This window comes from Oreochromis niloticus, linkage group LG1 (assembly GCF_001858045.2).
Source record: "Oreochromis niloticus isolate F11D_XX linkage group LG1, O_niloticus_UMD_NMBU, whole genome shotgun sequence".
Taxonomy (NCBI): Eukaryota; Metazoa; Chordata; class Actinopteri; order Cichliformes; family Cichlidae; genus Oreochromis; species Oreochromis niloticus.
The window spans coordinates 29,975,809-29,990,090 of record NC_031965.2 but is presented as its reverse complement, the minus strand read 5'-3'; the positions used below and the strand labels follow the sequence as shown (position 1 = coordinate 29,990,090).

Below are 14,282 nucleotides of genomic sequence, written 5' to 3'. Positions count from 1 at the left end.
CTGGCGATCACCATGCCCGCAAATAGTGTCAAGTCATCCCACGCACTGTATACAGCTCCCTGACGACACACAAACTATCAAATCGGCATTAAAGGCAACAGTCTCTAGCAGCTATAAGGCTGGATATAATTATCTGTTAAGAGATGAAAAAAAATGTTCTCTGAACAGACTAACCATTCGGTTACACTCCTCTACCCAACTGTACAGGAAATCACAAAATAGAAAATTACCAGGATATTTAAGTCCCCGGAGATATCCTAAACGCTCAAAGTAAGAAAGCACATAACATCTGTTCAAATTGTTGCAGTGCAATCCACATGAATTAGTCATGAGCTAATCTGACATATTTTGATCAGTTCTTAAATCCATAATTATGGTGCAATTTTTTTGTCATAGGCCTCGAGCTGTGAAAAAAGGCAGTGCTGCAAATCATCCATTAGGCATGTTTTACTGATTGACGCCAACAGTTATATGCATCATATATCTGAAACAAGTCAAATCTTTCTCACCTACGAATTAGACATGAAGAGGAATTTCAAACTAAAAGTCAAATTAAATGTGTTGTATATTGCAAAATAATAATAATAATGATGTTTTCAGGTATCATGGAGGCAGAGTTTTTATAACATCCTCTGGTTCTCTGATACTGTGCTGTGAAAAATGTTTATGTTGTGGGAAAAAAAGAAAGTTTTTGATTGAATTTCTGATGATGTTACAATACTGAGAGCCTTCCGGGCCTGTGACATAAAAGACTGCCAATATACATGGGCATGTTGTGCATTGTTGTGAACCAAGCCTGTAAGCTGCTTTATAAACCCCTGTGTAATATGCACGCAGCTGCCTTATTAGGCACAAGTAGGTGTTGCTTCAGCTATGTAATACTTCTTGCAGTTTATGTTTGTTGTTGTTAAACTGTATTTAATTAAATAAAAATGTGTTTGTTTGTTTTAATTTAGCTTAGCTGCACAGATTGAAACAGGGTGGTCAAAATAATATCAACATGTCTCCACATTAAATAAATAAAGGAATTGTTCAATTATTAAATTAAATTCAATGCCCCAACTGCAGTCTTCAAAATGAACACAAAACAAAAATTGAATATTAAAACTATGCAGATAAAACTGTTGCTTGAGTATTGTATTACGCCACTTTAGCCTAAGCTCGATGTTCTCTAAAGTGGTAACTGAGTGCACATACTGTGCACTAAAGATTACAGCAAAATATTATATTGTATAGAGCCAAGTAAATCACTCAAGCTACAGTGTTGACAATGGTTACACAGCAACAACACACACAGGCATAAATAAAACTATCTATTGTGGACTGTAGTAGATAAAGATTACCTCAGGGATTTCTACTGGATAGCAGTGAGTCTGGGATTCATGTGAGTCTAACATCTACCAATTATTTCTCAAATGACATCCCAGATGAGTCCATACTTATAAAACTTACATACTAGACGTATTTTGGCCAGTCAGTGTTTTGGACAAATACATTATATTACAGAATTTGCACTGCTAGACCACCAAACTGCATTGCACTGTTTAGAGACCTTCGTTAAACCTGCATTTATTTATTTAGTTACTTATTTATCCGACACTGTCAGCAGTGAAAAACAAACCTGTGAACAGGATAAGACATATTATTTGACTTTAAGTTGAATTGAGACTCTTGGTATCACTTGATAACAGTTCTGTTGGTTTGTTTGTTTTGTTTTGTTTATAGATCTATGTAGCAGACTAAGATTAGCTTTCATTTGATCTTATTTTTCTCTGAGCCTGATAAATGTGAGCTTATTAGCGTTGCATTTTCAAAATTATTTTACTTAAAAAAAAAAACTTTAAAAAAAAAACTGCCCACTACAGTCAAAATCAACATCAGGACAACAGCAACAGTGAAGCAAAACAGTAAATTCCAAACCAAAAAAACCAAAAGAGTCAATCCTAAAATCTTCTACAGGGATCCACAGAGCTTACCGGAGCTGTAGAATAAGGTGATTATTCTTTGTCCATGTATTACTCCTTGCATGACTCCTAACTTGTTTTAAATATTTTAAATACAGAAAAGATCAACTGGACATACTGTACAACAGTACATATAAAAAAATATATAATAACAATATGATGGTGTTTGGATCAATCGCATGTCACCTTTTATTTTGGCAGGTAAAAAATGGAATAATTGCAGTAAGACTGTCTTTTTTTCTTTCTATAATTTTAATTTCATTTTTTTGTTGTTTTGTCTTTTACCTATTTTTTTATTTGATACATAACAATTAATTTATAATTCAATTCATTTAAAACATGGAACTTAATTTATGACAGACATGTCTTGTTCACTGTGTAGTTTATAGGACACTTTGTCTTGGAAAACTTGTAGCCCTTCTTTCAAAGTTAAGTAATTAATTTTACCTTCGGTTCCCCTACAAAAGCTTCCACCAGTGTCAGAATGATCAGTCTGTTTGTAGTTTACTCTTTTCTCCTTGAGTGACACAGCTGATTTTACACTATATCTACTTTGTTTTGTTAATGTCACTAATCCCATTTTCTCACTCTTGTACTTTCTTGCTTCAGTCTAGAGATGTCACACATTGGCACAGCAGGGCACATGAGCATGGTTTAGATGAGTGGCCAATAAGAAAAACTCATCCATATAATGCATTGGTAAAATCTTATTAAAAGTGCACGCCTGTGCTCCCAAAGTGACTTTGAATGTCACGCGGGATGAAGTGGGCATAATGCGAACATCAGAGTGGCCTTGGTGGAGGATGATTTGAACAGGCATACAGCTTTGGAACAGGATTATCCTTCCCGAGGCAACTATCCTCCAGAGTGTTGACATTCAGGGATGGTTGAGGACAGGCGTAAACAACACGGATATCAGAAATATTGTTTTAATCGATCATCAGGCTCCAAAGAGGAAAAACAGAAAGACAAGAAGCAGGTTGACCACCAGCAGCTGATGGCTGGAGAAACAGGTGGTGCATGGAGATCCTCAGGGCTGCACACACAAGAAAGTAATGGTGAGCCTTCGCTCATTTCTCCCACTAGAGCGCCTGACTAGTCTAATCAATAAGATCATGAACTACTGCCACTGAATTACATATCATACATAATTTGCCCGCCTGGTGAATTATTTTTTGAGAGTGAATTGAATGTGAATTTAGCACCAGTGGTGAGTATGTGAATGTGTGTTATTTGCCTGTGTGCTGTCTCAGTGCAAGTGTCTGTCTGCGTGCACACGTGCATGTATGTGCGTGTGTGTATGAGAAAGAGAGCAACAGAAATAATTAAAGCATAATCCAAAACTATATACTATACATATATATATATATATATATATATATATATATATATATATATATATTAATTGTTTCTCAATGCAGCGCTCTTTAACTTAAAGATAAACTGATTTCTGGTTATATTTATATAAGTAATACTAATCTGAAATACTACCAAATAAACTTAATAAGTACGTAATATGAATAATAATGACAATAATAGTAATGGTAGTAGTGCAAGTAGTCTCACAATAAAGATAAAAAGTTATATATTTTTTTATTGTAGCTTCTTAAATAGAATACTAATTGAGAAAATAATGTATAATCAAAGACTTTAAATATATGATAATGATCAAAATTAAAATTTAAATAAAATGTTTTGAAATTGTTACAATCACATTGAGTTAATGACAGAATTTTATAGCAACAGTACAGGAAGGAATAAGTTGAACAAGACTTAAACTTTGAATTGTGGACTTCAAAAAGAAAAAAAAAAATCATTTAAGCTTGTCTAGAAAATACGAAGTGGAATTGCACACTGGCATTCATTACTATCACTATAATTAGAACCGATCGATCTGTGATTATCCGTTACGTGTCTGACTAATTACTAAGTGTACACAGATCCCGCTCGTTTTGGACAATAAGGGTTCGGGGGTGAAAAGAGCAAGCGAGAATGCAATGTGTGCTGGAGCTGAGCCTCTACTATCATCCTGCTTTGTACTTCCTGACTGCAACCCGCCCACGGAGCCCCGTTACAATACAGCTGCCATGTAAGTAGTATTTTCCACAGCTAATGACGTCCGAAAAGTAGAAAACATATCAGCCCGCTGAAAGGTCAAAGCAGCTTGTCAGCACCACGTTAATCGCCGATTTTGATTGTCTGATAATGGCTTACATTTTCAGCGTCCCAGAAAGTACTTACTTCTCGCTGATAAAATACAGCAAATGTGATGGATTTTTTAAAATGGAATTTATGCGGCTGCACAGCTGCCTGTCCCGTGTCCCGCCCCCTTAACTGGCCTTAACGGGGATGCTGAGCACATGATAGTAAATGTAAACACACAAAGGCATTTTCAGCTGTAGTATTCACGTGGATTGTCTGGTAGCGGTAACAATTAACCCTGCACTTCCAAGCCGTTCACTTCCACGTGTTCCCCCTCTCACGCCTCATACGTATTTGTGTGTGTGCCTCTGTGTGTGCGTGTGTGCTTGCGAAGCCACTACGGGGCTCCCACACTGTCCCAAACATCTGCAAATTAACACACTTTTCATGCCCTCTGCCCCAGAACTGAGCCGGGACGTTCTTTGTCACTACTTTGCGCAAGCCTTTTCTCAATCCCTAAAGCATCATAAAAGTAGTCAAAACAACCAACCTTTATGCATTCCCGTAAACCTGTCTTTCAGAACAGTGAGTTCGTATATCTTTCCGAATTCCTCAAACAGGGGTTTCAGGTCTTTTTCCTCCAGGTTTCTGGGAATCTGCCCGATGAAAAGCTTGATGGCGTCGTGGTCCTTCATTGGAATGGTGTTCTGGCCGATGGTAAGCCCGTTCATCCTGCCGGCGCTGTTCGTGGTGCTGAATCCATTCTCTTGCTGCACTCCGTTTGCAGTGACTGTAGCCATCTTTCCTCAATGGGCCGGCGGGCTGCTCTCTCTCTCTCTCTCTCTCTCTCTCGCTCTCTCTCTCTCTCTCTCTCTCGCCTTCTCCCTCTCTCTGTGTAGTCAACTGCACATTGCACACTCCCCCCCTCCGTTATATCTTCCGCTCTCCCCACTCCTCCTCCGGTTCTCCCTCCCTACCCTCTCCTGTCCTTCCTTTACAGGCTAAGCCGCTTTGTTTGGAATCAGTATTATTTATTTATTTATTTATTTTTATTATTCTTTATGTGTTTTTATTTTTTCCAGCCCTCCCCCCCACCACCATCACCACCGCCACCCCCAAGCTGCCACTCTGTCCCGTGACGTCAGCTCGTACTCTTATGAATACACCACGCCCACCATCTGATTTGCATAATGACTTCGACCAAGGCGAATGGGAGAGCAGGTTGACTAAGGACCCCACAGGGCAGAGTGAGAACTCAAACATTTGGGTAGAGTGTAAAGGTTGGGACATTTAAATGATGCAAATTCAACATTAGTGCTTCTTCCCCTGCTTATCTGCGGTGGTTTAAGTTTGTCTCAGAGAGCAAATTTTGATGCTCCTTTTGCTGGAAAAATATTGACCTGATTTTCAACTAGTTTTAGTTCATCTCTAGTTCGTAATTTATTAATAATAGAAATCAATTTAGAAATCTAAATTGCTTTTAATGACTTAAATGTTAAGAGAACCAACCCTGCATTTTTTTTATTTTGTATAAATGAAGATTCACGATAGGTAGGCGGTGTTACTAAAAATGCTGTCCTCATAACCATTCTTTGGTGTGGTGAACATTTGGTGTGGTGAACATATTTGGCCATGTTGTCTATCCCCTGAGGTAAATAATGTGATTTATCTGGTATACTAGGGTAAAAAAAAAGTCTCTATGAGATGTATAGAAAGAAAAGCAGGAGAGTTGTATGTCTTAGGACCAGTATTGAAAAACACTCTCATGAACCCTTGTAGAAATGATCTTTACACCAGCAGTTCTCAATCCTGGACCTCAGGAGACAGGTCCCTGTTGATTTTCATTCTAACCAGCTAACAAGGACTATTGTACACCTGGGACACCCGGTGAATTCTACTGGTGGAGCAGAAAACCAATACAGGTGGGATACATAAAAGCTCATATCTATGCTTTGGTCTACTAGTCTACTGTTCAATATGTTTTGGTAGAGTTCTTTAAATAGAAGTACCAATGACTGCATGTTTTAATACGCAGTACAGTCATAAGTCTACAACCATGCAGAAATCTGAAAAACTTAGTGCAAGGTCATCTAACTTAGAATGAACCTAGAGGCTTTGAGATTTTATCCAGAATTACATTTAGTAATTCTGGATAAAATTTAGTAATACATTTCAAGGACACTTCAGTATTTTTTTTCTAAGACAAATTCTTTCAGGATGTCACCCTCTTAATTAAAAAAATTAAATTAATTAAAAAAAAAGGACCTATAAAATATTGAAAATTTAGATTACTATTCAAATTCTGACATCGCAAGTTATGCTCCAAGTTTTCATATGCGTTTTGACATTTTGGCTTGTTTGTTTTTGTTTTTTTTAAGTGTTTTCTTCAAAATAACATATTTTCCTTTCTCACTAAGATAAAGGCAAGGGGGTAGCGAGAAAAAAGGTGAAGAGAGTAAAATAGTGTTTGAAATAATGTTAGCTGAAACCTCTGGATTTAGAGCCGCTGTCTGTCACTGTCCATGGTGCTGAGCCAGTGCTGCCATTCATAGACCGTGAAATAGATTGGAGCTACAGTTTTAACAGTACGTTTGCACTACAAATTCTCCATACATTCTATCTAAGTCCTATGAACCTTTATGAACCTTTCAGGCCTTTTCACGATGCAGAGAATGATGCAGGGAATGATGCATTCAGCGCCACTATCCATACAAGAGCCTTCCTCTTCAAGCAAATAAGCATGTGCACGAGCAGTGTTTCATAACTTGCCATGTATTTTGTACAGTGAAACCTATAATTGATGCACATGTGAATATGAAATTCATGCAAGGCCAGTCAAGACCATACTGATATAGATAATTATGCTTAATTATGCAAACTGGCATTTATGTAGCTCGTGCCATGCATCAATCGCTGACTGTATCTGATAAATTCAAGAGGTGAAGTTCTATACCTGACCCTGGCCTCTGTTCCTCTTGTTGAATTCTGGGAAGAAAAAAAAACAGTCATTTGGGACCAATATAAAATCCCTGAAAACTGCATGTTTACTGAAGTGTATTCACCAGACATGCTTAACCTCTGTAAGGTCAGAATTAATTGGGTACTAAAAATATGTCGTTAAATAATAAAGATTTCTTTGTACTGCTGCTTCTGCTAATTAGTACAATAAAGGATCTTCACAAAATTTAACATTTTCATCTATCTATCTATCTATCTATCTATCTATCTATCTATCTATCTATCTATCTATCTATCTATCTATCTATCTATCTATCTATCTATCGCTATCTTTACATAGATTAAAAACAATACTGTAGAGAAAATGAAGAAAAATCTCACATGACTCAGCAAATGAACTGACCAGTTACTTTCTCTCTGATACTGATGCAAATTTGACATTTAAATGCCTTTTCAGTGAGTTGCTTAGTGTTTGTGGTACTAGAGGAACAGTGTTATCTATCAAAAGTAGAAAACAAGGTGGTCACCCCTTTAAATAAGTCATATTACAGCATGATAAGAGCATATATTTGCAGGGGGTCATCCCAGTGGGAAGTGCCACAATGTAGCCAGTGAACTTTTTTGGTCACTAGGTGGTAGAGAAGTCAGCTTTGATGGATTATGTGCTGTTTGCTTTGTGTGTGTGTTTGTTCAGCCCTGATGTCTGTCAGAGTGAGTGGTCTTTAGGGATAGTGGTATTCCGAGAGCAACACTAACATCTGGTACTGCATTGTCTTTGTTATGGATACTTATTTATTTTCTATTTAATTGCATCTTTTTAGACAATCTAAAAAATCATGCAGTTTTTCTTTCTTTTTTTCTGCTGTGAATGGGGATCAAAACACAATGGGTCTCCCTTGTCAGTACCATCAGGACCATTGTTTCCCAGAAAGACAGAGCTAATTTAGCTTCAGTGCTTCTTATTGGCTTTGTGATTTTTGTTTCCCTGTTTTTGTCATTTCTCTGCGGGATAGTTTGCCTGCACAGCTGTGGAGACTTGGAAACTGCCTGGCAGGAGGAAATGCAGGTACTGTATGATCTCTTCAATTATGCCTGTGTGTAAGCATCCTCTTTGTTTGACGACAGGCAAGCGTATCAGAAAGGTTGACAGGGTTCTTCTTCTTGTCTGTGCCAAGCTCAGCACCTGGATGGTTGCACAGGGCACCTCTCTCGATTGCTCTTCTTTCAGACAAAAGAGCAGTCAGAATAGTTCCAGCTGTGTTTGTGAAGTGGGGATGAACGATGCAGACACAAAGTAATCCCTCAAGGATCTTGCACTCCAAGAAACACTTTTCACTCAAATTATTTTCTTATTATTCCTGGATGGAAACTGCATTTTCCATTAAAAATGAGCGAGGATTTTTTTCCCCCTCACCAGGCTAGCAAGAATTGGAATCAAGGGGGGTGTGAACATTGCAAACGTGTCAGCAAAATCATTTCCAGACTAATGCAAAAAAGTATTTCACACAGTACAACTGCTATTTTCCAGACCAGAGTGAATGCCATTTCTTTTTATTACCCAAATTATTCACACCACTGTCAAGGTGACTTGTTGGAATGTCACTGGAACACCACTTGAAACAGCTACCAAAAATATAGTCCCTTGAAGGAGCCAAATCAGTGACATAAGTCATGCATTGTATATAACAGCTTGGTGTCATGCAATATTCCTTTATACTGCGTGTTCATTATCCCATTAAACTGGATATATGGAGTGGCCCAGGTGGAACGTAGTCATGCATGAACATTTTTCACTGTCTGTTTTGTAGAGTGAGTCCAAAAGGAGAGCAACCATTGATATTCATGGCACAGCCAGTATGAGGTGTGGCAGTATTTTTGTGTGTGTGTGAATCTGTGAGTGTATATGGTAATACCAGAGCAGCCTCAAACCTCAACTGCAGTCGGGGTGGGGGTGGTGGTGGTGGTGGTGGGTGGGTGGGGGGATTCACTGTTCCCCCCACACAGGCTCTGCAAGATAAAGAACCACTCACTCAGAAGCCATAATTTTCTCTTAAAACACAATTTCTTGCCAGTTCATTTGCTTCTGTGCTGCAGGGAAAATGCCGAAGTGATTGTTGGTCTAGCCTGAACAATGTTTTTGCTAAATTAAGTTTTGCCCATTTTTATTTTGAAAAGGTGAATTACATGTCTATTTTCCATTTATGGGTGGCGTTTCATCTGTGCTGCTGTTGATGTAGTGTGGAATGATAAGCAGGCATCTTGCTGCATGTTTAAGTTCACTAGTAACGCAAGGTAGGAAATAAATGAGAGAAAAACAAGAAAGAGGTCAGGGAGACCACTGTGAGTCATCTTCTTTCTGGCAGCTAATGAATCCACAATGCTGTGTGCAGGCCTCCCCTGAGTACAGTCACATGGATTTCACTTCCATTGCTATTGCATGTAAATGCAGAATTTTGCTTTTTGTTAGGCATTCACAGTGAATCACTATGTATGTTATGTGTGGAAAGTGAGTTTACCTTTACCTGTTCTCCCAGACCAGATGAAAAGTTTTGCCAGATACAGACTTAAGGGCATTGAGGTCATCTTATAATCTTTAACTATGTCTGATTTGCCAGTTTGTCCTAAAACTGTGATTCAGCTATGCAACTCAGTGGTGTTAATATGCTGCCAGTGTGGTTTGTGAGACTGTGCCTACATGCACACTCACCCTCTCCTCTCACTCCCCTTCCCTTAGGCTGTTGTTGCAAAACTGATGTCACTTATCTGTCAAGCTAGATATTCCTGATATGGATTTTTAAAAAAAAGTACCTAAGGCTGTTTGAGCACATTATCTGTAACAGAAGTTCATACAACTTTCAGAGTTAGTGTGTTTATAATGGCATTTAAACAAAAAAAAATGTTTTTTTCATTCATCTCTAAAAGAAAACTTCAGTGGAAATTGTGATAATGTGTTAGAGGTTTATTATATCATTGTAGTCTGTCTTTTTGATGTAAAATGTATCAAAGCCATTTTCAAAGCCATGCAGAGCTGGGACTGTTTCATGGCCTTACTTGGTAAGTTGACTCAGTTGTTTTATCTTTAAAAAAAATTTTAACACAGTGCACCAAAAAAAAAGAAAAAAAAATGCTTGCAACTACAGAACGGAATACATGTTTCAGTACCCAGGAGACAGTTGTAGTACCATTACATTGCACTTACCAGACAAAGGCTGTACTTTAGCAGAATTAGAGTGGAGGTGATGATGTTAGGGGATGATGGAATCTGTTTGATGCAAGACTCAGGATATGGCTAAGATTTCACTTTTTGGTATTCAAGCTACCCCCGAGGTCCCACAGCAGAGAAGACTTTTAAACAAGACAATAAACAATTGTAATAGTTAGAACCTGGAAAATCAAAAAGAACTTATTTTAAATTATAACCAATGTTATAAAAGAGAACAGTGTCATAGATAGCTCTGTCGTGAGACCAACACCGCTCCTGTGGAATAGCACCGACAGCTACCCTGGCTCTCACCAAAGGTAACAAAATCTGCTCACTAATTAATACAGTATATCTCATTTGCTTAATGCTTAATCGGCACAGAAATCAGAAAGTGTAAACACAACATGTTGTGGTTTTACGGGGGTTATGCATCAGGCTATTTTTTCCCAACTACGATTTGTCATTTTTTCCATTAACAAACGAGTAACTGCATGTTAATTAGCGAGTTTTATAAGGCTTGCCGAGAGAGTTTACCTTCAGAAAGAGCCAGGCTATTTTTTTCTCCCTTAGTAGTCTTTGTGCAAACTTAAGGAAAGAGGGTGCCAGCTCCAGCTACATATACAAACATTAAAGTGGTCTTCTCTATTAAGTCTCAGCAAGTAAGAAATGAACATGTACTCAGAAATGTTGCTTTCCTTGTCTAGTGTTTCATGAATGTGGACATGTGCTTGTTAATAATTCATAGAGTAGAATAATTCCAAATATATTGAGTGGTCCCGGTAATCATGCTAAGAATGACCTTTACTTGACTAAATAGACACCTGAAGATTAAAAATGTCTCTCTTTTATTGACAAGGCAAAGACAACATAATGACTACATACTATAAAAGTTATTGTTATTTCACCAGCTTGCAAAGAGAAGACTTTTCAAAGCTGTAGTCATAAGTGCCTTTAAAATAAACACCCCTCTGAGCTTGTCATTACCAACAATAACATCAGCACAATGTCATCAGTGTCTGAAAACATCAGAGCGAAATTGCTGTTTCAATTTGCAATAGCATGCGTTGACAGATGTTTTTGTATATATAAAATAAGAGGGTTGATGTGCTGCAGTGTCCTTGGATTTCGAATCAACTTTTTCTTTAATACCTAGCTCGGGAAGGGCCACTTGGAGCATGGACGCCATTAACATTATGGAAATTACTGGTAGTCATCTGTTCATAATCATCATGACACAATAAAAATAATAATAATTGTGAGAAAGCACAGCTGAATGATTAGTTTAGTAAAATGCCATTAAAGGGCCTGTCCTCACACTTCAGTGGCAAAAACATAAAAATTGCACTAACAATAATATTGTTTTTTCAGATTGTTAATAAATGTAGACTGCAAGCAAATGCAATTTAGTATGAAATTCCACTGGAGGTTTGTTGCAGAGACATCTATAATTGACAAAGATTCACACATCATACTTTATGTATAACTGAAAGAAAGAAAATCTGTTTCAGAGAACAGAATGCAAAATTCTCACAATATTTGTTTGCCAAGAAATAAATAAAATTACGCTAAATACAGGACAGTAATGACAGAGCTATATTCTCCCTTACAGCTGGGTGAGGTACTCACTCCTCTGAGGTCGCCCACATCTGTTAGGTAGTTTCGCTATCAGTGATGATGAGACCAGTGTGCAGCTGGTAAGTTGGACTATTGTGCTTAGTCAGTGGTTGTGCACATAACAAAGTCAGTACAAAGTCATCATAAAAGTAAAGCCGCACATACAGTTATACACGTATACCAGCATGTAATAAGCTAGAAATACAACTGTTATTCATATTTAAATGTTGATGTTTTCCATAAAAAAGTGAAAAAATAACCACATATTTTAATTGAAATTACATCAAAGTTACATAGTAACATAACATATAACCCACATCTGCGGACAGACTATGCAATAACACAACATGTCTATATGTGTATTTTTTGTTGTCATCTTATATAACAAAGTTATTTTTTAATTAGTTTGTAGTCTTTTTTCTTTATGGATGTCCAGCATCTCTTTGGTTTCATCTTGTATATCTGCACCTCTGTTCTTACCACCCCCATTCACCTCTCTGGCTCTACCCTAGTCTCAGTACCTCTAATACATTTGCAACCAACCCTCACTGCATGGCATCATGCCCTTTAATTCCCGCAGAGTTACCCATGCAAGTCAACCCTACATTCCTTGGAGTCAGACGAGGACCTTCACATTGTGTGACTCGACAGAAAGAGCACAGGGGAGTTTACACAGCAGTCATCCATTCTCAAGTTCATTTCTGCACCTTGCACCAACAGTCTGCACTCTTTTTCCATCAGATGTGGCAGATGCGGAACCTTGTTAGCTGTTTTAGCTTATATTAGCAAAAATAATTGTATTCCTGTTATATGCAGTATCCAGAGTTTGATCAAAGTGGTTAGCTGTTTTTTTTTCTGTTGTAGGCTTTTTCAACAGCTTGAGGTGAGCTGGAGCGCCCTTGGCAGCACGAGAAACACACATTTTTAATGGGCGTCTTTATGTCACCGCAGAGCTGCCATCACAGTCTATTTTTATTTTGGTTGAGGCCCGGCAGGATCAACGGTGTGGCATTTGAAGCTCTTGCCGCTGACTCACAAACAGTGTTGCTTCAGAGAGCCTACACAACTAGTTCACAAGCTGTTATGTCGCACATGTTGCCTTCCATCATGCTGCTTTGGAAAGACTGAAATAAAGTAACACTTTCCCTACTAAATCTATTTTTCATTAGCTTTTAGCACTGTGTTGTGCAAGCTGTTTGATTTCGGCAGCACTGCCTTTAGAGCTTTGGCTCAACACATCAAAACTCCTACATCTCCTCACAACTCCTAAAACCGTCGGAGGTTCCTTTCTGGTATTTTAGTCCAGAAATGGGAAACACAGCGTATACACAAGCAAGCACATATGCCAAAGAGACAGTTTGATAAGGAATTTGCATTTTTTAGTTTACAGTTTAAAAAAGAATACACAAAATTTTGCGCTGTGTGTTTTCTGTAAAAGGTAGAGAGAGATTAGAAAATGATTAATAGTAATAACATAAAGGAATATACAATATTCTTTCAGTATTTTCTGCACCTGCAACTGTCCTTGCTCCTTTGCTTGTGCTGAATCCCTTTCAATGCGGTACATATATTGAAGGCACAGTGTTCATTTGAGTGTGTGCCCATACATGTGTGAGTCTCTATATGATTCACACAGCAGCTTGAGTATGTGGCAGAACAGAAGCCCTCCTCTCTTAAGATGTCTGAGGACCTCAGGGGCTCAATATAATATTGTTGTTTTCTACTTATTTTCTAAGAATGTTTCATTCCCAGTAGTATGTTTCCATCCAATATAATGCTGTTTATTGTGCTGGGAGGACAGGATATGTTTGTTTTGCCATCTAAAGGATGTTTTTTTGTGTCTCCAAGCACTCAAGGTTGTACATTGAACAACTCATAAGTGCGCTGGCAAAGAGTACAAATAATGGTCCAACTGCGAGATGTTTCAGCTAGTAAACTTTTTATATATGTTGCTCTTTATGAAACATTTTCATAAATGTTTTCTTTAATATGCTGCAACCCAGATGAAGACTGCCCTGCAGAATTATAGTGGTTTATTATATAACTCTATTTGCTATATCGTGTTTCTGAATTACTTATTGTTTTTTTTGTTTTTTTTTACTTCTCATCTTGAAGCAATTTGCTTCAGCGGAATATTAGAGACAAATTGTTCCATGGAGTGCTCCATAAACGAATCAGTTAATGTTAACCTTAGGCTAAAACTACATTACAAATAACATTTATTTACAATTATGTTTCTTGAATGGATACAGTTAACAGCTGATATTCATTAATCTGTAAACAAGTTGATTTGTACTCTGTAATCTGTAGTAGTTTGCAGTTGCAATTCATTTTGAATAGATATGTTTTTTCCTTAATCTATGTCATCCATTCATACTGGAGTTTTCCCCTTTCTTTGCCTG

General features: G+C 37.7%; 1 protein-coding gene and 1 long non-coding RNA gene across 15 annotated transcripts in view; one reads left to right on the top strand and one right to left on the bottom strand.

The window, feature by feature from the left end:
* The window catches only part of celf6 (CUGBP Elav-like family member 6), a 146,124-nt gene extending 141,121 nt beyond the window's left edge, over positions 1–5,003 (bottom strand). For 8 of the 14 annotated variants that reach the window (XR_002062464.2, XM_019360250.2, XM_019360270.2 and 5 more), the window contains exon 1: positions 4,657–5,001. Coding sequence is in view for 13 of the 14 variants with exons in the window: in XM_019360250.2 (XP_019215795.1) it covers positions 4,657–4,906 (250 nt within the window). In the remaining variant the exon portion in view is untranslated. Of the gene's footprint in view, positions 1–4,656 lie in introns of all 14 variants that reach the window. The other 6 variants (XM_025907481.1, XM_019360276.2, XM_025907479.1 and 3 more) reach the window with 3 other exon arrangements.
* Positions 5,004–5,227: 224 nt separating this feature from the next.
* Positions 5,228–13,021, top strand: LOC112846977 (uncharacterized). The gene is made up of 3 exons (XR_003220225.1): positions 5,228–6,028; positions 11,876–11,960; positions 12,461–13,021. It is a non-coding gene; the product is annotated as an uncharacterized LOC112846977 (long non-coding RNA).
* The last annotated feature ends 1,261 nt before the right edge of the window (positions 13,022–14,282 follow it).